The following is a 25,107-nucleotide window of genomic DNA, read 5'->3' on the forward strand; positions in this document are numbered from 1 at the left end:
GGGGCTGCGGGAACTGGAGTGGGTGCGGGATCCCCTAAACCCGGCTCTCCCCTGCGGGAGGGCAGGGCGGCAATGCCCGGCTGCGGCGCTGCTCGCCCGGCGATTCACCGGCGCTTTACCAGGAGAGGAAAGGTTTAAGTAACCCTGGCGTGATTAACGCCTTAAGTACCCGAGGGAGCTGTACCTGGATTTCATGAATGCGGCCGAAGCCGTCCTTCCAGAAGAACTCGTAGAGGTTGTAGAGGGTGTTGGGTCCCGGCATTTCGTGCAGGCTCTTCACCCTGCCCAGGCGGCGCGGGGGGGGCTGCAGCAGCTCCGCTCCGCGCCCCTCGCCTTTGTTCGCCGCCGCTCCCCGCCGGCCGCTCCGCACCTCCAGCGGCTGGCTGCTGCTGCACGGCCGCGGCTGCCCGGGAAACCTGCTGCTGGCAAAAAGCGCCTGGTAAAAGTAAGTCCTCTCACATTCAAGTGTCGGCTTGCATTTCATCGTCAAAACTCTGGTGAAGAAAGACATGTCTTTTAATTTCAGAAGGGTCCACTTTGCTCCTGCAGCTGCTTTTTATTTGGTTGCTCTTTCTTCAGTGCCTGCTTTAACTTGTACAAGCAGCACTTCTCCAAACTCTTACTGCATGAGCATCAGTTTACACAGACCATTATTTAACGCTCCCTCCCCTAGGGCTGGAAAAGGGGGGTGGGTCTGGGATGAGACTTGAATAGAACGAACCTATTATTTTGTATAATTCAAATCAGATAAATTTACCCATTATACATGCAGCCAAAGTCCAGTTTTTGCCTCTTTCACCCATTAGTTTGGTGAAAATCTCACCCCATCTTTCTCATATTAAAAAGAAAAAAAAACAGGATTAGGCCTGTTTTGGTTTTTTGGTTTTTTTTTTTTTTTTGGTGGCATTAATTAATTCCCCTGTGTTATAAAATATATTTCTGCAAGATGTTCTCTTAGAACCGTTCATTATCCTGTAACATATTGAAAAACATTTGTGCATCCACATATAAGTAGCACTGGTCTTACGCAATAACCTTACACAAAAGAATTCCTGTAAATTACAGTGTTCAGAGGTGTTATTTGTATTGCAGAATGATTTATCTTTTGGACAGGATCTACTGCATAAGCAGCTTGTGTCAACTTTTGTAGAAATCTGCACAGTTTAAAAAGTATTTGTGTTATTTTTGTATGTATTTCTGTATAATTCTAAAGGTGTTAGTGATTATCTGTAAAATGTTGATTAGTTTCCAAAATGATGTGGAAGAGACTATCTTGGTTTTTAAGTGAGTCAGACACTTACATAAAATTTGAGGACAGAGGAAAGTCTCAAGATCCACATTTCTAGAACAGAATTATGAATAAACTGCTGGAAAAGTAAATCTAGTAAGCATCAAAATTATTAGCTTTTGTTTTCCTTATTTATCTTCACTTAGATTTTTGAGGCTGTATTCTGATTTAGGTCTGTGTACATGATTACTTTGGGCACTGATAACTCCACTGAAACAAATAACTCTGAAGTTAGACAGGCATATCAGTCTTTATGGATACAGCAGTAAATTTTACAGGAATAAAATCTGTTAAAGTATGTGCTGGTTTAAGCTAAAATCATGTCTTTGAAATGGACTTCACCATACTTGAAAGGGTCCAGAGAAGAGCAACAGGAAAAAGAAATGAGGAGGTTTGTAAAAACTAAGTAAGAAAGGTTGAGAGACTTATTTCATCTGGGAAAGATGACTACCACAACCATGACAACAGCCTACAGATGTGTACATCTTTTGTTAAAAAAGGTGCATGTCAGAGAGAGAAGGAAGAAGATGATGGGCTTAGTTTGCAGCTACAGATTTCTTGATTACTTTTCAGGTAGCCTTGGTATCCCACATTCAGGCAGCCGGGACCTTACATACTTGCTATCACTGAGCTTTGCAAGAACAGGTTTGAGAACATCATCAGGGAACCTCTGAAGTTCTCCTTCCTACATTTCTATGAAGTGTATCTACATTATTTCTTTGGTGTCTATCTAAAGATGCTTGGAGAGAGACAGTTACGCAGATTTAAAAAATTATATTAACATTGTAATTTCTAGATTGCTGGAGGGAATATGTGCACCCTTCCTAGAAACTCCTGCTCACAGCTATCAGTAAGGTTGATTTTTTTATTTTAGTTTGAAGTCATACATGCTTAAGGTAAAGCATCTGCTGCTATTAATATTCTAGTGAGATAAACTTAGATACATTATGCTGTAAAGGTTACAGTTTTACAACTGGTAGTAGCTTTCTCTAAGGGTACCTTTTCCAATTTCCTTAAATGGAATTCTCCATTATTTTGCCCCGTTACCCTTTTTCCATGAAAATCATTGTAGGACATATTGTTTCTACCCACTTGAAAAAGTTTCAGAAGCTTTATCCTTGAAGTACATCACCAGAACAGTACCTGCTTTCCTTCTGAGGAATTTCTGAAGGTGGCAGTAGTCCCAGCATAGGAACTAAGGGTTGTATAACCCCACCTGCACTCAGTTTCTCCTCAGTTTACTTATTGTTAGATTTCTGTTTGTTTGCAATAAAATGGTCTGAAACACAGACCCCATTTAAAAAACCAATATGTAAAAACACTCAGAGAATCTGCAATTTCAGTGAAACAGGGAGCTCACCTGGTGCAGCCCATAAAACAGCTGCGGACCTTCAGATCTCATTACTGGCAAACCTCAGCAAATTTTTAGTATTTTAAAGAAAGAGTGGAATGTGCTTTTTGAGAAGGGTCCCGACCCAGGAGTGTCTGTGAGACACCTCTATTACTGCTTACCATCTTGTAATGTTATTGCAAGGAGACATCAGTGTTTGATCAGCAAAGCCAAAACCATACCATCCTGAAGAATTTCCAGAGTACATTACAGGCAATGCAGAGTGTAACGAAGAAATAAATTAAGAAAGGACAAAGTGGCAATGCACTTATGATAACAGTTGCCAAATTTCTTTGATATAACAGAATAATTTAAAGGGGTGTGTAAAGATGCCATTATGCAAATCTATATAGAGTACCTTTGTTGCACAAATGGAGATGAATAGACTGACATCCACAAAAACTATTCTTTTGTAGTGCAGGTGGTGCCCAGAGGTAGGTCTGTTGACCAGTGGGCCAAAAATATTTATAAGTAATAGATAATTCTAGGCAGTTTGCCAGAGGGAGTAGAAATTCAGAGCCACTAACAGATGCAGCTCTGGTACACTATTAAAACCTTGCTGTACAATAATCATCAGTAATACCATAGCAACCCATCAGCGCAGATACAAGTTTCTTTTTCTATGTAAACTGTACAAAAAGAACACTCCAGACAACAAAAGCCAAATTGTAAGGTGGTTCAATAGCTGAATACAGGAAGGGAGTGTTTATGAATGTGAGTGAATACATGTGGGCTACCACAACATGGAATGTGTAATTAAACCATTCACTTCTCTTTGCTGTGCCAGATTGTAATTGTGTGGTTCTGTTTGACTTTCAAATTAAGAGTTTTAGTGTACATATTGCCACTAATGTTCCTGCTTTACTGACACACTTCACATCCTTACTACTGCAGAGTCTGAATTGGAGATCAAACTTGCAAAACTGCAGAACATACAGTAGTCAATATTATGAGGAAACACCAAAATTTACGTGACAAGAGACAGATGAAACTGAAAAAAGTTTCCTAGAATAGACTTGAAAAAGAGAAAGGAAGAGTAAAGGAAAGGAGCCAACAAACATTTGAAAGAGCAGCAGAGGATGAAATGTTTAGAGGGCAACCTGAAGTGGTGGAGGGGTTGGCATTGTCTGGTCCCATTTTCCTCCCAAATATGAACACAGACTTGTTTCAGGTAACAGAAGTCCAGTAGTAGTGCCACAGAACTCCCAGGAATAATGGTGAGTATAGCAGCCATTATACAAAACCTCCTTCCAATTCCACATAAAGCCACTAAACCATAAAGAAGGGAGGAGTTATGCCATCAGCACAAACCAACCGAAACACATTTATGTGACTTAAAAGATAAATATTTTCTCCTACTTGTACAACCTATCAGTATATATATTTATCAGACATCTTAACACTGATTCAGAAACACATTCAGAGTCCTTTAAATTTAAACAATGACGTTTGTCCTAGCCTGTTGGTCCTTGGAGTCTGAAAATATGTTTTATGTAACAAGTCAGTTGGAACTTTTGTTATTTCAAACAAGTTGGAGCACATGCCCCTTCACAGCAGACATGCTTCAGTTTTAGTTAACTTTTGCTATGTAATGGGATCACAGTATAAACTAAAGTTGGCTTATTGATAATTTAGATTATGTATTATTTTTGGATAATTTGTCTTCAAACCCACAGTCCTGCTGTTCTCTCAGTCTAGACCCCCCAATGGTCTGATTAATTGTTCTTTGTTACCTTAGTTTAGTTATTTCTAAATCCAATTTAAACTTGCCCTCCTTTTTGCAGGAACTCTGACTAAGTTCAGTCAAAGATCTTTGTGTCAATAACACTGGTATTCAGAGTCAATGGTTACATTATCATCTTACCAGGAATTCTGTTTTCTTAGAATTATTCTCACCTTTTAACAGTCTTGGCTATATCTGGTTTGTAATTATTTGAACATAATTTTATTACATCCAGTATAATAAATATTGTACTGTATGTTTTACATATCTGTTGAAATAGCTACAAGTATAAATAAGTATAATTTATAGACATAAAAGATTTTATAGGAGGCATTTAACTTTGCCCAACATTTTCAGCTAGGACTACACAGATACACTCTTCAGAACATTTGCAAAGAAAAGCTGAAAAAGGGTTGCATTGTCAGAAATGTAAACAAAAAATTTCAGTGTAGTTTAAAACATTTTCACTGAAAAAGCCATACAGTTAGTAATAATTTTTTGCCTTTTGTGACTGTCCTCAAGCACATCTTCTGAAAAATCTTCTCAGGTTGTGAAGCCACTTCTTTGGAATTTTAAATGCTCTCTAAATTCCTGTTTTTTCCTGAAAACAGGACAAATCTGAACTTCACAGGCTAAATACTAATCAAAGATTGTACAAAAATAAGGTATTTAAATGAGAACAAGCAAGCCAATGCTGCTGTGACTTACTGTTCAGCCCTTGATAAAAACCCATGAGCCAACTGTAAAGAATTCAGTTCTACGTGCAGACTTCTCATAGATTTAGATCCTTGCCCTGTGCCTCCCAGGGCATATGACACTAAGTTATACTGAGAACCACTTGCCTTGAAGTCCAGAGTTTTTAAACACAAAGAGGAAAGTATGTCATTACAAAAAATGACCATCAGGAGGGCATAAGGAGACACAGAAACAGAAACTGGCTGTAGTTTGGTGCTTGGCTGAGCTGTAATGCTGTGAAATTGCCACCCCATCATCACAGCACTTTTAATCTAGAATGCCATTTTAATGAGCAACAACAGTAGCCTTCAAGCATTAACATCTTCATATGGACACTTCCTGGTTTGCCACAAGAAGGAAGGGCACAGAAACACAAGCTTCAGTATTGTAGCCTATCGGAAACACAAGCAGCAAATATTAAAGAAAGACAATTCCTGAAGAACATTGAGTCTCCTCAGTATGGAATTCAGACCAGGGAGCAGGAGCCAGCAAGGAACCCTGAATGACATCCAAGAAAATCACACCTCCTCTATCCACAGACTTCCAAGAAATAATTTACTTACCCCTAAGTTCACCTGCCTCTGGCATCAGTCATAATCTGAATCACACTTCTGCCACACTATCTGTTGTTCTGTGGACAATTTAGTTTCCTAGAGGGCTGGGATTAGAGATCTGGAGCTGTCTCTGACCCTTGGGTGCACTGCCAGAGTGCAGCAACGCAGCTGTGGTGAGTAAATGCACCAGTCTGCCATTTGCTGCTACAGCCTGGAATAAGACCAGGCAGTAATTACTGCACTTTACCTTATCAAGGTCATGAATTCTAAATTGTGAATACCAAGATGCTATCACTGATGCGTGGAGTCATTCATACCTTGTAAAATTATCATGCTTTACTTGATGCTGAATGTACTGCATCCCACACACACATTACTTAGAGGAGTGAGATCATTAGTCACGATTTACTACACATGAACTACTGCAGTCCTAAATCCAGCTACATGCCCCTGTAATTGTGATTCCACAATTACAGGAATCAGTATTGAGCCATTTGCATTTAGTAGGTTGTTCAGTCTTTTCAAGTTTATGAAGGGTGGAGAATTGTTTCAAAGCAATTCATAAAGCTCTTTCAGAGAGAATTATGCACAGGCCCCTCCCATTATACTAAATTACCATTTTGCTACTAGCTGTTGCCATTAGAGCTGATCCAAACTAGTATCAGAAGTAAATAATGCTTTAAAATGGGGAGAGGAAATCAGCACCAGAATACTGCACAATTATCTCTTCTATATAAGCCACTCCAGCACTGCCATGGCTGGTTCCAGGTTGAGGCAGAAGACTCAGCACGAGAGAAGGAATCAAGTGTTACAGGTAAGGCTCAGAGCCTAAACAAAGCTTAAACTGAGGCAGATCAGTTCACTTTTTAAAAATTACCTGATTCTGACACAGAGACCAAAACCAAGCACCATCTGTTCTCAATTATTAAATGGTTCCAATATTTCTACAATTCATGCTAATAAGAAATAGAATTCAGTATTTTTCTGAAGCATGTTTGTCATACAACCAGAATAGCTGTACCATGCATGCTCCTTCCAGTATGGTAAACCTTTATACAAACCTATTTTCAGCCAACAGAGGTTGTTCCTAAAGCTCTACAAAGAACCAGAGAAATAACACCTCTTAATACAACAGCAAGTAGCATGTTACATTATTAAGCAGGTGTTACTTAAAGCATTAAAAAGCATTCTTCTGCCACAAACCACCAACATTTCCCTATTGTTTTCTAGAATTACAATGCATTCTTCATTAAAAAAAAAGAAACCTAGGAATCTTTCTTTCACACATTCTTCCAACTCACCTTGTGAGAAGTCAAAATGCTTTTTGATTCAATAATAACCTCTGTGGTGAGAGTGCACTGTTTAGCAGTTATGAAGGTTTTATTGCATGGTTAATAAATAGAATATAAATAACAAGAGAAACATCTTTTATTTGAGCAACTTCTCAAGAGTAGCAAGAAAAATTAGGAAAACTAGCACAGAATTCCTTTGTATTTACTACTAATGCTGTCCTTGAGTTTACTTTGGAGAAAGTCTCTTTTTCTTCTTGTCTTCAAACTCTAAAGTATTTCTGACCTATTTGTTAGAATTTTAACACAGGTAAGTCACAAGTATAAATTAGCTCTCAGTTTAAAAATATAATGTAAAGTGCTCCTCACAGGATCTGTTCAGCTCACTGAATGATTTTATTTAAGCATTTTGAGAAACAGTATATTGTTGAGCAGACACAAGAATCAGATAAATAATATCTCAAACATCAGTACAAACTTCATTTACAAAACCTTTTCAGGACTCTTCTGAAAAAGGATCTTCAGCTGATAAAAATAAAATCTATTAATTACCCTGAAAACCAGACAAGTACTTCTCTTGAATGAAGTGGTCCATATGCTTCTGCCCTCCAGCCATGAGGAAACGAGGGCATAAGACAAGGAGCACAGTGCCACACAAAAAAAGTATGTGCTGTGACATATTTGTATCTTCAAGTTCCTAAAAATATTTTCATGGTAAGATTTAGTTCCTTCTTTGCTTTCCCATTCACCTACGAGAGCACATACATTGGTAAGTAAATATATGGCTGTACAGATGCACATAAAAGAGTCTGTTAAAGGACCTGCCACAAATTCCAGCTCCACCTTTGCAGTAACAGAACACACAGACAGGTGGCGTTCCCAGAGCCGCCGTGTGAAGGGTCACTTGCGGAAGCGCTTGAACAGGGGGTGGATGTGCTTGTTGGAGGATGCCTTGCTCCGGGAGGAGTGGTACTCCATGTACACGGTGTCATCTGCCCCAGACATGGAGCTCATGGTGCCTGCACGGCGCGACACCTGCAGGACAAGGAGCACACACACGTGCTTAGGGTGGCGTCAGAGGCTTAAAATATTGGCATTGCATGTGACTTAGAAGATTTACTTCAAAATCTGTAATGATAGATCTGTTACCTTCTCCTTCAAGTATGATGGAGAAGGACACAAATTCCATGTTGAAATTTTTCTGAGTGCCCAACAAGTGAATTATTCCAATAGCTAAAGGCTAATACAGATTAAAAAACAAATATGTTCTCTGATGTTTCACAAAGCTACCAGGCCATCCATGACAACATCACATTTAGAACTGGATGAAAATAAAATGGCCCAGTTCTGTCCCACCTATGGTCATCCTTGTCAAAGAATTCTTCATTACCTGAGCTGACTTTGAACCATATTCTCCAGCAACTACTTCCTCCTCAGCATCCAGGTCAGATGCTTGCAGGACTTTCTGGAGAAGCTGCTGCTGTTCTTCTTTGGTTGAAAATGAAAGTTCTTCTTCTTCCATGCCTGCCAGCTTTGTGATTACCTAAGAAACAAAGCACACTACAAGGTGAGGGCTCTTCCTCCTCACTGCTAGCTATTCAAAACCAAGACAAGTATTTCTGATTCCATATCCTGTTGGAACTGCCTTCAACTTTCATCAATGGTTGGAACAACCTCACACTACAGATAGCACAGATACAGATAAAATCTTGCTAAGTGATGTATATATATATACACTCACAGCTCTTGTTATATTCTATCTGGAAATGCAAGAGACAAATCTTTTTGGGGAAAAAAAAAGGAAAAGAAGAAAGAAAATCTCTGGGCACAGCATGTCAGCTAAACATTGTTTATACCAGCTTGACCAAAAACCTGACCAAAGCACATATAACTCAGACATGTATTCAAGTTTCTGCAAGGTTGGTGTCATGCTGTATGCTCTAGATTTATCTGGTTTAAGAACCAGTATTTTATATTCAGCAAAAATAATCCACTAGCTCTGCAGAGACTTAGAATTTTAGCAAGAAGCATTCAGGACAATGGGGAAAAGCTCCTAACAAATTGAGATGTACAGCTGTTGGGAGACAGTGCAGCAACTTGCAACAGATCATCAGTCACAGAGCAAAAGGACTCTTCCAGCCTCTGAGTACTTAAACACTGGGTAACTTCAGTTAAGTTTGTTCTCCTTGGAATTCTCAGTAACTCATCTGGTAACTGTGGGTGCAGGGCACATGTGACCTACTGGCAATGCAGTGCCATGGGCTCCATCAGCTGACAAAGCTCCCCTTCTGAAGAACTGAAAGATCTCAAGCTTCTGTTATAAAGATTTGCAACAGGCAGCTTACTTTCTTAACCAGAGGTATTTTGAAAATGTCACATTTGACATGGTTTTGAGAAAGACATTCAAATTCAACCATTGATTATGTAGTGTTTTCCCTCATCTTTTCTGCTTACCTCTTGAGTCAATACAATTAGAAACTAATTACCTCAGCAGTCTGGGTTGGAGCAGATCACAAAAACACTGTAAATAAAGTTTAAGGTAAAAGAAATCCTTATTAGCTGCCAAGTACCATTTTTCAAAAATGGGGTTAGGAAAACACTGGAATGAATAATCAGGTCCGTGGGTTGTTATTTGTGGGAATATCTAGTCTGAAAAAGGACGTTTTCCTGAGAAAACCTCCAAGCCTGAAAAATCCATTAATGGAAGCAATCAGTCCTACATGGCTAAAGGAACACTATGGTACTCCTTGTTTATTTAGGAGGATATGTGCTATGGTCATCCTAAAAATAAAGAAAAAAGAGTCAAAAAAATCCATTTTAAATTGTATTTCCCTGTTTCCAGCTCTGATTGCAAAACAGTGTTAGCATGACTCATAGAATGGAAAGAATTCCCACTGCATCATCTTTTAAGCTGTCCAACTGATGCTCTGTCTAAAAGTTACCCCTAATTCTTTAATATACAGAGTTCTTCTGCAACTGGTTTAAAATTTAGTATATCCTACATTTAGTCTCTAAAATTAAAAAAAAAAATACAGTAGCAAAGGCAACTGGTTAGCTAACAAAAAAAAACCCCTCAGCTAGCAGTGCACTCCAAGCAGTAAACTGTAATAAGGCTGATATTTAAGAAGCAAAGACAAGATATGTGGATTTAGCAAAAATGTATTACTCCAGTTCTCTTTTGGATGAAAGGCAAAGAAAGAATGAACCTATTGAGAGATGGGAAGAAGAAAGTAAGTCCTAAACAAAAAGTGAAAAGAAAATCCTTCATCAATGCATTCCACAACCAGAATTCTCAAGTACTGGACCAAATACTAGCACTAAACAATATGAAAATTACATTCTTAGGCCTCAAGTATAATAAATACAAGGAACAAGTTACCTTGAAGCTATAACCTTGATCTACAAGAAACCGTTGTCGTTTTGTTGAATATGCCATTTCCTGAGTGTCTTGGGATACAAGGGAATAAAAAAAGGCATTGTATTCCTCTGCAACCATGCCTAAGAGACAAAAGCACTCAGTGATTAGTTTCATTTGGAACACTGCAACAAAGAACAACCAAGGAATAAATACTGAAAACAGGTTCTTAAGTAACTTGTCCCCACAAAAACCATTTGCATTGTCTAGCTGCACCCGGACCTCGCATAAACTGACTGACACAGGATGGAAACTCCTACTTTTGTTCTTAATAACTTGAGGATAGGTGAAAAGACAAAAACAGAAAAGGAAATGTAGACTAACACCATCACACAGGTGCTCTAAAAAGAATCTGCTGCTTTATTCTGCTAGGCAAGGTGAAAGATAAAATTGTTTTTAAGTCTATCATGTCAAGAAGAAGTGAAAAGTCAAGAGCAAGAAAAGTCCAGCGGAAAAAGACAAAGGAAAATTTTTATCCATGTGAACTAGAGTTTGCAGTGTTTTTGAATTAAAAAAGTGAAGCAAAGATACTTAGCTAAGAATTCACAGCACTACCTGAAGACCAGCACATACCAGGCTGTGCATAAACTTTTTTTTACACTTACAGTCCTTAAGATCTGTTACCCTGGTAACAGGGTTCTCTTTTAAAACTCAGGATTTCATTAAGACTTTGTCAATTTCACTAACATGGGGTTTGTTTGCATTATCAAACAAAGCCTTACCTGTAACCTGCTTGTTTTAAAATATTAAAATATATAAAATATACAAAATGCTTGTATTAAAGCATATACTTATTTGTATTAAAATAAGTATATGCAGAGCTTAAGTCTGAGTAGAAAGTATTTTAAGAGTAATTGTTCTAAACAAAAAAAATTCCTTTGGCCATGTTTTACAAAAACACACTAGTCAAAAACCAAATCCAATTTTTAAAAGCAAGTAATCTACAGTGTCAAAAATGTGATTTCTAGAGGCTTGCTTCTTAGAATAATACTATGATCCAACACAAACAATTGCATGTTGAAGAAAATATCAAGGAATGAAAAAGTGAGAGAATTGCCATAGAAAGTCAGTTTTCTTTCAGCTTTTTTTGCCCTTTAGAAGTTTTCTCATCACTAAGTTTACTGACCCAGAAAATGCTTCATTTTCATTTGCTGGTATATAGGTATATTCTCTTTGACTAAAACATAAGGAGAGTATAAAGAAGCCTCATGAACATCCAGTTTCCCCTGCTCTAGGTTGCTGTGATCCAAGGCCCAGAGCCCAAGCACCACCTCCTTTACCTTTCTTGGCTCTCAGCACTCGGCCCAGCCTTTGAGCCTCCTGCCTCCGTGAGCCACCGTGGGATGAGATCTGAATGAGAACATTGGCCTCTGGCAGATCGAAGGACGTGTCCCCTACCTGCAAGAGAGCAGCACCTCTGAGCAGTCTCTTATTTCCACATCTCCCCAGCCAACACCAAATACAAAGCACAGCTTTCTTGGTGAGCTGTGATACAAAGATGTCAAATGCAAACCATGCATGTGCAGCTGACTCTAAAAGCTGACTCCAAAGATAGGCACAAGGACAAACTGAATGTACTCCCTCACCTTGGAAATGAAAATAGTGTTGATTTTGGGATTGTGCTTGAAGTTTTGTAGAATTTGCATTCTTTCCCCTTGTGCAGTAGGACCATAGATATAGGGTCTGAAAAGAACACAACATATACAAATTAAATAAATTCAAGATTTCTCACTCATTTCTTATGAGGTACCATGGCAAGGAGCGCAGGACATCTTTGAGCAGGTATGAAAACAAACCAGATTTTGGTACAGATATCAGTTTACTTTTAGCTTGTTTGACTCTTCATGGCAGTTGCCCAGGGGTTTGTGGAACCCTCTGCAGCAACCCAGTCAGCCAGAAAGAAATTCTGACAGTTACAAATGTTTTGCAATTACGTGCACCAATGAAGCTGTATATCAACAGACTGAATACATGAAAGCCTACATGAAAGACTCAAGGCAGCTGTTAAAGACCTTTTTTTCCTCAAATGTACTGAGTTAGCACATTTACAGCTGCAACCTTTGCTTCCTGTTTAAACACTTGAAAATACAGGCTTCTCTATCAAGGATATGCTGGATGTCACAAATGGGCTGCTGGGTGTTGTTCTGGGAAAATTATTTTTGCTTTTGAGGCTAACGTCTTGCCTTCTAATATGTTCTGGGCTTACTGAAATGATGCAAAGGCCTCAAACATTTCATGAGCAGCTCACAGTGGCATTTCACCTATGGTTTCTGATGTCTGACAATGAATGACATGGAACATTTAATGTTTCAATCCCAAAGGCTCACACAAACTCAAGTCACTCACAGACTTAATGAATAACTTGAATTGCTGTGAATTTTCCAGTGTCTGACTGTTTTATTTCTACCTAAGCAGAGTTTAAAAACCAAAAAGCTAAGAAGAGATGAGCCCACACAAAAACAGTGAGCTGCATGCAGGATAGCACTGCCACTGCTTTGTCATCTGTTGTACTACTTTTCCAAATTAAGGTTACCAAGAATCTCCAAACAATAGGAGTTAAATTTTCCAATTACTGTTTTGCTCACAGTTCCATAAATTATTTCTAACACAAGGAACTAAGCTCAAATTTTCCATTTAGTATTGCACATAGATCATGGCTGAACATAAACATGGCAGTGCATGGACTTAGGTTTTCTATTCTTATCAAATAATCCCTGTGCACTGGCTCCTCTTGCTTTCTTTACTACAAACTTTATTCTAGGGTTTTTTATCAAACAATCCTAGTAATCTGTAATCTAATTATTCTTTTTAGTGTATTTAAGCAGACTTTCAGAAAAAAACAGCTAAAAAATGAAAGTAGCAAATGAATCAATTCTGAAAAAATATCTTCATTATTAAATTAGTAGCATTAAGCATTATCTTAAGTCTTATTTTAAATTTCATGTAGTATTTAAATTGTGAAGTTAAATGGCAGATTTAAACTGAAACTAAATTTTTGAGCCTTCCTTTTTGTAAGAAGGCAAGAAGGCACTCAAACATTTTGTATTAAGAACAGAATAGTCCTGAACTCCTGGCTATCAATCCTTCATTTTAACTAGCCCAGACCCTACTTGACAGTGATACACTGTCATTCCTGAGTACTCTTCTGAATCTACAACATTAAGTGCTAAATGGATTCTTTTTTTAATGACTCATTTTCCTCACTGAGAAAAGACATTTGAGGGATTTGCAAAGATAGATTCCTCTGCCATTAACTGACATAACTGATAAAACCACAGAGGCACAGTCCTTCAGAAACAGTGACTTAAACATATTCCTAACACCAGTGAAACCAGGCAGTACATGAGCTATGCTATACTGGATGACACAATCATGACAGAGGGAAAGCTGGCTGAGCAAATTTGGATTCTCTGGCCCCAAAAACTGCGGATAAAGTAATTCCCGTCATGTGCATGGTCTTTCCCACTACCAAGGGCAAGAGGGTTAAGGGAGGAGCCAGCAGAAGCAGCCAGACTGTGGCAACCTCTCCCCCCATGGAGGAGCCCACCCAGCCCACAGGCTCCTGTCAGGCCATGAGAAGGGCAGTGGGAAGCTGTGCTCCTGCTGGGCACACAGACACAGCACTCCTGCTCTACCCACGGGGCTGCTCTCTCCTCTACACACAGAGTTCCTGCCCTGCAGAAACGAACAGTTGTCTTTGGTTTAGTCTGCTCACAGCAAAAATCCTCCAGTTAAAACAAACCTCACCTTTGTCCAGCACAGCAAGCCTGTGCTTTCTTTCTAATAGTGGCAGCTGGATAACCTGGAGCTTCATAAATGATGTGAGAAACACAGAATTCCCTCCAGAACATAAAAAGGGGCCACCTACTATTTCTTCAACTGATTTTCCTCCCACGCTTCCACAGCATCTACCCCACTTAGAACTACTGTGCCTCATAGCATCCCCTGCCCCCCAGCATTGCCTGTGCTAAAGGCTTTGTCTGTGGTACACTGAACACTGCTAGAGACATTCCAGAGGCATCATTACAGCTAATCTCTGTCCAGACAGATTAAAAAAATGATGAAAGAGATCATGGGTGTTGGAATTCATCCAACACCATTAGCTCTGCTTGCTATTTGATGTCACAGCATGCCAGCACCACACGGCCCCTTAACATGCAGTCAGAACTGATCATGAATTTTGGAAAGTGTAAAGGCTTGTTTGAGGTTTTGCTAACGAATACTGCTGAAATTCCTAGACATGAAATCATACACCATCAAAATACCCCACAGCTTCCAGCAAGGAAGGGATTATTTGGCTTTGTCAAAGAAAGGATGAGACCAGCTTATAAGGTTATGTTTCCCAAAAATCGCTCTATGCCCGATCCTGACAAACTCTCTCTGACCATCCCTCCCCAAATCCTACCAACAGACTGATGCTGACCCCTCATTAAACCCTGTTTGCACAACCTCCCATAACTGCAGTCATGTTACAGTCATTTAAGGTAATCAAGGAGCTCTAGGGAGAAATGTCCTTTAGTTTACTAAACAATTACTGCACTTCTAGGCAGTGCACTAGTACAGCACATATACCAAAAAAGCCTGTCTTAGTTTTTTTAGACAAGGGTAAGAACTTTGGAGAACCCAAAGAAGAAGGCCCTGGGTCTCAGACCATCCTGAAAGATCCAGAGTATATATTTGAAAACCTTTTTCTCAGAGAGACACAGAAAGCTACCATCCATTAAAGAAACAGTTCTAGTGATATTTCCAAAACCCCCTCATTTTTCCATTGGCTTTTACTAATTAAAATAAAGTAAAAATACTAAATCTTTCACAAAGTCCTGGATGTAAACTTTTCTGAAACAAATGCCAAACAGAGACTCTTTTCAAATACCAAAATCATGATGCAATGCCAGTAAGGTCCATCCAAAAATACCCTCCTGAGCTTTTTATGCAGGAGGACTGGAGTTACAGCATTACAAAAAATATCAAAGACTACTGAAAGCTGTGAGATTGCAAGGAAATTGTCATGGAAGGAGGAAAACAACAGTGCCATCACTGGCTGAACACTTACTTCCCAAGTCTGACTGCATATTCCTTCAGTGCAAACACATTGTCAGCAAAGACGATGATTTTATCATTCCGTCGCTCGTGAAACTTAATCAAGAACTGACAGGCTCTGAATTTATTTGGGTTCATGGTGTAGAGCAGTATCCTTTTCTTTGTTTTAATAGCTACATATTCTCTGTAAAATTCAGGTGACATTGGGCACCATACCTACAATCAGAAAACACACACACAAGGTAACACTCCATTATTTACTTATTTAATCCCAGTGAGAGTGAAAAGATATTGGGGGCTGGTAATGCATTAGGACTTTCTGTATAGTGTAGGTCACATATCTTAACACAGTCATTTCTGTACGAAAAGGAAAGCTATCAGTCACTGAAGTCTCCTGCACAGCTAAAATCTGTTTTTACAAATGCTTTGGCATTGAGATCCATGACAGAAATAGGCAGTGGGACTGGAACAAGACTGAAATACAGTTACTTCATGTTCACACCTAAATAATTTACTAAATACTACTACTTCCTACAAAGCAGTAATTAAAGGGAATGAGTTGTGTAGTCTCCCTCTCACAGCAGTCAAAGCTTTTTCCCATAAAGACTCATTTTCATCCATATTCTGAATGCTGAGACACATTTTGTCTTCATTACAGAACAAATTCACCCATCTTTCTCCATATATCCACAGCTATTGAGTCTAGAATTTCCAAAACACTACAACTGATTAGAAGTTTTCAACAGACAATAACATCACCCCAGGATACCTAAGCAATTCTTCTATTATGTAAACAACAACCATAGTACTTCAACAAGTCTAGGTTTATTTTTTCTATTCTAGCATGAAAAAAAGAAGAAATTATCTAGTTTAAGCCAATGAAGTGACACTATTGATAACATCTGACACTATCCATAGGGGATATAATTTGGGAAACATTCACTCTGCTCTACATGAGTTATTCTCTCATATCCATTGCACAACAGAAAGTAACAAACTACCACAGAGAAAAGCCTCTTTCATAACCACCATTCAGCTAAGGAAGTTTATGACAATTTAGAGGAGTTTATTTAAACAACATTAATTGTTCTGTACTGATAAGACCTAATTTTTTGTTTCAAAATATTTTTTCCAGTGACTTAAATGCCAGATGATGCTTTCATTATCCTTTGACTACATTAAAAGAAATTCATGCACTGAATAGGCTCTGTTGTTATTGTGTGCTGTCTACATGAAACACTTAAAACTCTTGAACCAGAAGACAGTTACATCAAAGTGAAAATGAGATACAAATACTGAATTTACTGACTGTGGTAAAAAATTTCATCTATTTCTCAATGCCTCTGACTGCATGGCAAACACACCTATTTTTTATTTTCATTTTACATTTTGCAAGACAGGTATTCCAATCCAAAGACTTAGTATGGCTGCTCAAAAAGGGATTATTTGTAAATTATAAAACTCTGAAAAAACAGGTAAATAACAGGTTTGTTGTGTTTTTTTGAACTTTGTGTAACTTTTTAAACTGTGCTGTTCTTTCTCTTTTAGAGCAGTGAAAGAGCAACACCTGCAACAACCATGACCTGCCCTATGAGACATCAGCACTGCCCTCTCCAGCCACCTGGGAAGAACTGCACATGAAGAGTGAGCCAGACACCTTTCCTGGCTGAGGGGAATAAACCAGGTTGATTAATGGTGCTACTCCTCAAGGAAATCCAAACAAATATGCAAAGCAGTTGTGCACAAATTGGACTCAACACTGGGCTTTTTGTTCTTTGCTTCTGGTAGAGTCATCAAATGTTAGTTCAAAACACTGGCCTAAGGAATAGAAACTTGCAGAATTTTCCCATCATTCAGAATAGAAGGTAGCCCATGCTTCCTTTTTAAATGACTAAAGGGCAGTTCAGGGACTGAGAATTTTGCCTAGCAGAACTAACCAGAGTGCCTAAATGCAAACCTGAATTTGAGGACTGGTTACTCTCCCTTCAACATTTATTTTCTAGGTGCTTTTCACTTCTATTCAATGAGTTCAAAGCAATGAGTTTTTTTCCTTCTACAATCTCCAGTTTGCACAGTGTTCAAAGGGAGAACAGCTGACCTACATTTGCGTATTTTATTCCAGTACCAGAGCTAGGGAGAATTGCATGAAATTAGCAAGACAGGCTTAAAATAAACCACCACAACAATAACAACAACACAAAGACAAAAAAACCCAAACTCTACCATAACACATTGCAGCTGCTAAAACTTTACTTCCATTCAACAGGAGACCAAACAAGTTCATGAAAAAACAAACCCCTAATGCTTACATGGAAACATTGTAAATAACAGCTTGAAGAAAGTTATACTCTTCCCTAAGTATCTTCCATGTCAATTACCAGTGATAATACACTGAATTAGGCTTCCAGAAAGATTACTTTAACATTCTAATGTGCCTGTGTGAAAGATTTTCACCTCTTTCAATACCAGATTTACCTCTCATCCATATGCTGTAAAGAACAGAGGTCACATCTGTATACTAGAAAGAATGGTAAAATCCAGTCCTATGTTTTCAAGTTTCACCCTCACATGTTCAGGCTTGAAAATAAGCAGGTATTTTCTTACATGTTTAAAAATTTCTACTATTGTTCTTTTTCATAAGAGCTGCAAGAATTTTTCTCTACTTTATAAGCATACTAAATAAACACTAATACCAAAAAGCAGAGCATCACCTCAGCACACTGGACTTTAGCAATGTAGCCGTTGTTCTGCAGCTCCATCCAGTTGGCTTCATAGAGCTTTGGTCCAATCAAGAAGTTCAGGTCAACAATTTTATCATCTTCTCTGACCAGGGTAGCAGTCAGCCCCAATTTACAATGAGCTTGGACGATAGTGAGCACACGTCTGAACATTTTTGCTAAAAAATCCAAGACAAATTTTTTGTTAACTTTCCTGAATGGTTTCAGAAGACAAATGCTGCAACTTTAAAAAGATATTTTCATCAACTCCTGAGCATAAGGCAAGCACAGCATTGGGAAATTGTACCCCATTGCACACACACTCCTAACAAATCTGTGTCACAGTGAAACTTCATAGTGATTGCAGCTTTACTTTGCATTGCCAAGTATACTCTGAAAATCCCAGTAAACCTTCTTTATTATTTTCCATTCCCCAAGAGAAAATTAATATATTCACAGGTTACACGGTTTGGTTTGGGTCTCTACTATTTCCTAGCAAGAACTATGACACAAGGACCCTTGGCTGACTGCCACATTCAGGACTTGCAGGATATGGCAGAATTACTCATCTTTAGTATTGCTAGAAATCACAGAGGAGTTGCTGTACCTTCATTTCTATGAAACTAAGCAAGAACAAAAGTGACAGAACAGTGCCAGTATGCTACTTTGACAAAATGGCAATTAATCACCAAGGTCTACTTCTGTAGACACCAAAATATATTCAACTAAGAATAAGGAAGAACAGCTAACAATCTTGGGTGTTTTTTTAGCCAGGATTATTCCACAGACACTTTAATAGCACATTATTGCTTTCCAGTAGTACAGATCTCAATTACATGGCAATTTCAAAGACAGCTGTTATTTCTGGATGTTAATCACTATGATTACTCATAGAAATTAAAAGCTGGCCTGCAGTGCCACTGCATCTACAAGAAGAAGGCAGATGAATTCCTCTCCTGTTCAAATATGTCTACAGCAAAATTATGCAAAGGTAATTCAGGTATTTTAAGAGCACTTTATCAGCCTACACGGGGGAGCTTGTACTTTACACTGCTATTACAGGAAACACAGTGCCTAATTTGAAGGGTTCAGAAAACTAGCGGTCAGCTAAACTATGTAGTATCGGGGGAAAAAAAAGTAGAACAAGGCAGTTTACTTGTTCCAAAACCCTAAGCCATGGGTTTACTCACTACATCCCATGAGAATCATGAGAAGAACAGCAAAAAACCACCACTTCTACAAGAACAGAAGGACATGAACAATGTGTGCAACATGGAAGGTTTGCACACCTTTTCCTTACCAGGAATGGTATGGACTTCATCCAGTATCATAAGGCCCCACTCTTGACTTTTAAGCCACTCCATTACTCTTTCTGCTTCCCAAGACCTTTTTGTCGTGTGCCCCAACATGGAGTATGTGCTGATGGCAACAGAGCAGCCAATGGGCTTGTCTTTGGCATCAGAGGTGAAGCGGCAGATCTGGCTGTCGTCGATGGTGGACCACATCTTGAACTGGGCCTTCCACTGCTCCACAGACACGGCGGAATTGCCGAGCACCAGGCACCGCTTGCGCACGGTGCACGCGGCCGTCACTCCCACCAGAGACTTGCCAGCACCTGCAGGGCAGAAGGAGTGACACTCATTAGGCATCTCTCAGAGGCCACTGGAGTAGGAGGAAAACAAAACCAAAGAGTGAAGGAAAACCATGAGAGGATATGAAATCATGCAAAGGGGAATTTCTTTGTTGTTTCTTTGCTACAATAGTCATAAAGAGATCAAGTATTCACTTCTTAAAAGTGCAGCTGGATTGTCTACAGGACAAAACCGTATTTCCTCAAGAAAACAATTGCAAACAATGGCTTTGACAATTAGAAGTGATCATTCTAATGCTTTTTAATTTAAAAGAATGTTAAATTACAGGTGGCTACAGAAAGCTTCCCTAGGGTTGCTCTATTTATCTGTCTCTGCCAGTTACACGTTCCCCCACAAAGCAACTCCTTAAATCTTCCCATCCTTCACACTTCTCCCAGCATCCCTTATGCACGCTCAGGCCCTCATCACAGCTCCTATGTGCCCCCTCCTCTCCCAGTACTGAGGGCACTGGCACACAGCCTCCTGTTTGCTCCTTTTCCCCGTTTTCTGCAGGCTGTCCAAGTCAGCATGTTTCTCATTTCATCCTCAAACTCTCCTGCCCAGCACCTGTACACTCAAGCTCTTTCCTTCTCTGGACACCCCTCTATGCCACCTTTGTATTCCCAGCTCCCTCCAGTTCCCCCATTCCCAACCAAGGAACAAATTCCAATGCCAACAGCTTTACATTTCATGGGAAGATGAGCAGAGGTGGCAGTGGGCACAGCAAAAGCAGGACTGGCACTGTGAAGGTACCACAGCTGCTCCCCAGCCCCTGCCAGGACACCAACAGCTCTGTGACCCAGCTCTCCTTCAGCACAGCCTCACCACCAGGACTCTGCACACTGGGACCAGAACAGTCCCTGCTGCTGTCTGAAATCCAGGCAGCTGTCACCTTTGGAATTTTCTTTACTACAGGCAAACAAAAAATTGTCTAAGTACCGACACAGAAACTTACCACATGGCAAGACAATAACACCAGACCTGGCTCGTCCATTCCCAAACATCTTCCTTAGGCTTTTCTCTTGATAAGGCCTGAGGACTGCAGTAGGTTTCAGATCTATATTGATATCAGGATTCACAGAATCATTTCTGAAATCATACTCTGCTAACAAGGGGTACTCCAAATGGATACAACGCTTCTGAAGTTCTTCAATCATCTCCTGAAGAGGAAACAAAGTTTCAGTTGATAAATTCTCCACATCTGAGTTAATTTCTTTTCCCTAAAAAAAAACTAGGTTACATAGTACCAAGTGAAGTTACATTTATTTTTTATGCTTATGAAGTCTTATTCTGGAAACTTTACCTGTGATTACCTCAGCCCCCAAAACACTTTGAACAGTTAATATTAGAGAGGGCTCTTTAGGCAGATGGAAGAACGTGACACATTCAGCTCAGATTGCTGCTTGCCCAGCAATGACTAAACTATACCCTGAAATCCTGCAACAAAGAGTTCAGTAACAGACATGTAAGGTTCTCTATGTTACATAAAGCTGCACATCTGGTACCCTGAAAACCTCCATAGCCTGTACGGAAGTTATTCCAAGGTAATGACAGGCTGAATCAGTCACCAAGAGGTTGTTGGTTTCGGTTGGCTTTTTTCAAATAAACAAAACAGCTACTAAGTTATCCTTTTCTAAATTCCTTTTTCTCCTACTAAGGCATAATTAAAATCACCAAGTCCAAAACCAACTTGACAAGTTCTATAGAAGCTCTCTGAAGGTCAAGCAAGGACTGTGCACCAACCTCCAGCTCCCTTTCTCAAGTGATGAAATTGAAACCACCAAGAAAGAGTTCCTTCTGCAACCATGAATTACAAACCAAAAGCAGGAGGGAAAAGGAAAAAAAAACAAGCTCTTTGAAAGTAGCCCTCCACTGAATTCTCATCTTGAACTAAGTAATACTCAGCCACACGTGACAGGGACCTCCCTAAGTCCCTGGAGCCTCTCTGGCCTGTGAGCACTGCATTCTGCAGGCAGGGAAAGAACAACACCCACACTGCCACTCTCTAAGATTCTAAACTTTGGAAGGTAAAAGGAAAGAAATGTTAATGACTTCCAGTGATCTCCTCTACCATACAAAGAGCCACAGTAATGCCTAGGAAGTTCTCATGCTTATGTGCTTCTCTGCAATATTCATACCTGCTTGACTTCAAAAGACACCGTCTGCGTTTCCTCCTCCTCCTCCTCATCTTTGTCCATCTGTTCATAAAACTCAAACAAGTCAGCTGGGACATCTGGCTTATTCTGAGCATCTGTTCCCTGTGAAGTTGATGGACCAAGGCCACCTTCACTAGATTTGGAAATCTGAAATAGAGGAACATGAATTTTCACCACAAGTTTCATTAGAGACACACTGGCTCCACATTTCTCCCCAAATTCGGGCTCATTAAAGAGGCAGAGTTTGTTAATGGCAGAATGAAGCTGATACAACAAACAAACAATAGCAACTCCAAACTACTCAAGAGTTTACCTCCAGTCACTGCAGTAATTTTAGAATATGGCTGGACATACCGCTGATTTACTTGTGAATGTCTCTGTAATCAGCTCTGTCTCTTCACCTTCAGCATTTCTCAGGCGACATTCTTTAATTACATGGTCTTGCAGAAGCTGCTGAATGACGTCAGGGTGGGTACTTTCCACAAAATACCTAAAATGAAAGAATAAAGGAAAATATTTTTATGAACTCATCAACTGAATAACTCACAGAAAGAGCGGCGTAGATGCATAACTAGATGCACTCTCAAGCATCCAGTCTTGGGGGGCTAATTAAAAAATAAAGACACTATGGCAAGCAAAATTTTTAAAAGATGCCTCACACCAAAAGCATCATGTACTGTGCAGTCATCCCTCCATCTTACTCAAACGCTCTCTAACCTAACCTGAGTGGCAAACTCCAGCAGAAATGCCCACAGAGACCTCTCACATACACATCTTACTTGTGGCACGCAAATGAAGTAAATTTTGACTGTACTGAGGTGAGTTTGTGAAAACACCAAATGTGCTGTTTTCAAGTCCTGTCCACAGTACCACAAAAGCCCAAAAGACAAAACCCCAAACTTCCAGAACACAAACCACCTGAAAATTTAAAACTGATGCATCCTGGAGATTCCTCAATGATGATGCTGGTTGGAGATCACAGTTAGAATATGCACTGACTTCTCCAGGCCCCTTCCAGCATTATCCTCTGACTTTAAAACAAATCAGATTCAACAGACACATAAGCAGCCACCTCTTGCCACTTGATTTACTTATCTTTCCCAAATGATTTGAAAACTTCAAAAGACATATTGCAAGTCCAAGAAATAAACAAACAAACTACAATATCAAATTTGCAACCTACTTTTAAAAACGTCATGACAACCAGCGCTAGCTCAGGACAGCCAAACACAATCCATCAGCTAATGTATTAAACACTTCCAAAAGCTGTAAAAGTGATGCCTGAGAGCTGCTACACTCAGCTGGCAGCTGTGAGACTCCAGAACTCCTGAGAGCACTCACTCACTCAGCTGTGCATTTGGAGGGTTTGCTGCCACAAGAGCTAAGGAAGAAGCCACTCACCTGTTATGTTTCAGAACCAGCTTCACCTTCCCATAGCTGACGGTGCACAGCTACAAAGAGAGCAGTCATTAGGAACATGCAAAAAAGATTCCATGTTTAGGACCAAACACTGCAATGGCTTTAGGTCTTTGTGAAGAAGCACCTTACCACAAAACATTTACATGCACTGCTGTTATGCTCATGGAACAAACCTGAAAAGGTATTTTCAGAAGATGCTCACATCATCTCACAGAGGAGATCAGTCACAGATAGTCACTTTTTATACCTAATCTCAAACTGTTTCCAAGACTGTGAAAACACACAGGATAAAGCAGGCTGTCTTATAGTGCCCCACTATTACAGACTGCTTCCTACATTCTCAGTTTTCCTTCAGAGCAAATCTGAGGAAACTTTCCCCATGTACAAGTTGTACTGGCTGAAATTATCTACACAGACACTTAAATGTACTTTCAATAAATCCCACAAAGGCGATATTATGAAAATAGTACGTGTGCAGCAATATCATATGCAAAAAGACAGGAAAAAAATGTTCTCTAGAAACTATGACAGAAGAATAAGATAGTTAAAAGTGATGAATGACTAAAAAACAATAAATCAATTAGGCAGAGGCAGCAGGAAAGGAATTCCTTAGTAGAAACAGATGTATATCCAATGCCAGTAGAATAGTCTTACTTTGATAAACTGAATTATCCCATCTGGGACACCAGTCTTGCTGAGTTTCTGCAAATACTCGGTGATGTCACTTGTCTGCAAGCCCACACTCACAGCAGCATACAGGGAGTAAGCAGTCAGCTTGTACTCGTGAATATGGGTGGGTCTGCACACAGGCTCAGCAATGGCAACCAGAAAGTCCTGGGCATATTTGTAAACTGGAGAAAAGGCTTCCAAAAATATATGGCCATCAGGAGCCTACAGAAATAAACAAATGAAGGCACAGCAGTGTTAGTTGAACTGAATCTCACAAATGAAGTTACAAGAAAATGAATAAACATGTAACTTTTGTCTTCTGAAAATGGTCCAGGAATTAATTTATCCATGTTCCTTCCACGGCACTATGAATAAACACCACCCAGATCAATAAAGTTTTTCCAGACTGACATGCTGGGTTATTCCTTCTTTTTTAATGCTAAAAAAATTGCTTGACTAGAGGCAAGCTTCCAGCCCCATTCCCCTGGAACAAAAAAACTGCTTGCTCATTTTTTGCAGAATGAATGAACAAATGAATGAATGAAGGCAGCACTCGGGTGTCACAGCCCCAGGTGCCTGTACAGCACTTGATGACAGGCACCGTGCAGAAGCTGGCTGGGAAACCACCTCTTCCCTAGATGGTACACACTGGCAAATTTACTGACATCCCTTTCAAAGGGCACAGAAAACAAACGGCACCAGTTACGGAAGATGAGACCAGCCTGTCTTAAAGCCGTTTCACTCCAACATACAAACCCTGCTACTGTATCACTGCAGTGACAGATCCCTCTCGTGCCACCAGCCAACGCGCTGCGCTACAGCCCTCCCCGAGATGTCTGGCTGAGCTGCGGCTATGCCCGGTCCGCAGCACACCCGGACCAGCGAGGACCCCGTCTGGAGGCTGCTGGGGCTGCAACAATCCCCTGGGCGCCGCTGGGGCTGCAGCAATCCCTTAGGCACTGCCGGAGCTCCTTTCCCCGCACCGCCCCGCACGGCATCAAACCCCGCTCCCAGGCGCGCCCGAGGCTCTCCCCGTGCACAGTGCGGCCCGGCCTGCGCTCCCCGCCTGACCCCGCAGCAG

At 40.0% G+C, this 25,107-nt stretch overlaps 2 protein-coding genes across 6 annotated transcripts in view; both read right to left on the reverse strand.

The window, feature by feature from the left end:
• LOC102033475 (cytochrome P450 27C1) overlaps nt 1-631 on the reverse strand; it is a 19,544-nt gene extending 18,913 nt beyond the window's left edge. For 3 of the 5 annotated variants that reach the window (XM_031056762.1, XM_031056755.1, XM_005415777.3), the window contains exon 1: nt 185-631. In XM_031056762.1, coding sequence (XP_030912622.1) covers nt 185-511 — 327 coding nt within the window. In that variant the 5' untranslated portion in view covers nt 512-631. The remainder of the gene's footprint in view (nt 1-184) is intronic. The other 2 variants (XM_031056766.1, XM_031056772.1) reach the window with 2 other exon arrangements.
• Nucleotides 632-7,354: 6,723 nt separating this feature from the next.
• Nucleotides 7,355-25,107, reverse strand: part of ERCC3 (ERCC excision repair 3, TFIIH core complex helicase subunit) — a 17,985-nt gene continuing 232 nt past the window's right edge. Inside the window, exons 2-15 of the mRNA XM_031056745.1 lie at nt 24,406-24,413; nt 24,012-24,248; nt 23,340-23,389; nt 22,293-22,428; nt 21,921-22,085; nt 20,738-20,942; nt 19,452-19,766; nt 18,146-18,330; nt 15,448-15,650; nt 11,981-12,077; nt 11,675-11,792; nt 10,359-10,477; nt 8,370-8,522; nt 7,355-8,014 (exon numbers count right to left, since the gene is read on the reverse strand). Coding sequence (XP_030912605.1) covers nt 7,880-8,014; nt 8,370-8,522; nt 10,359-10,477; nt 11,675-11,792; nt 11,981-12,077; nt 15,448-15,650; nt 18,146-18,330; nt 19,452-19,766; nt 20,738-20,942; nt 21,921-22,085; nt 22,293-22,428; nt 23,340-23,389; nt 24,012-24,248; nt 24,406-24,413 — 2,126 coding nt within the window. The 3' untranslated portion in view covers nt 7,355-7,879. The remainder of the gene's footprint in view (nt 8,015-8,369; nt 8,523-10,358; nt 10,478-11,674; nt 11,793-11,980; nt 12,078-15,447; nt 15,651-18,145; nt 18,331-19,451; nt 19,767-20,737; nt 20,943-21,920; nt 22,086-22,292; nt 22,429-23,339; nt 23,390-24,011; nt 24,249-24,405; nt 24,414-25,107) is intronic.

The sequence above is a fragment of the Geospiza fortis genome, unplaced genomic scaffold, assembly GCF_000277835.1.
Source record: "Geospiza fortis unplaced genomic scaffold, GeoFor_1.0 scaffold112, whole genome shotgun sequence".
Taxonomy (NCBI): Eukaryota; Metazoa; Chordata; class Aves; order Passeriformes; family Thraupidae; genus Geospiza; species Geospiza fortis.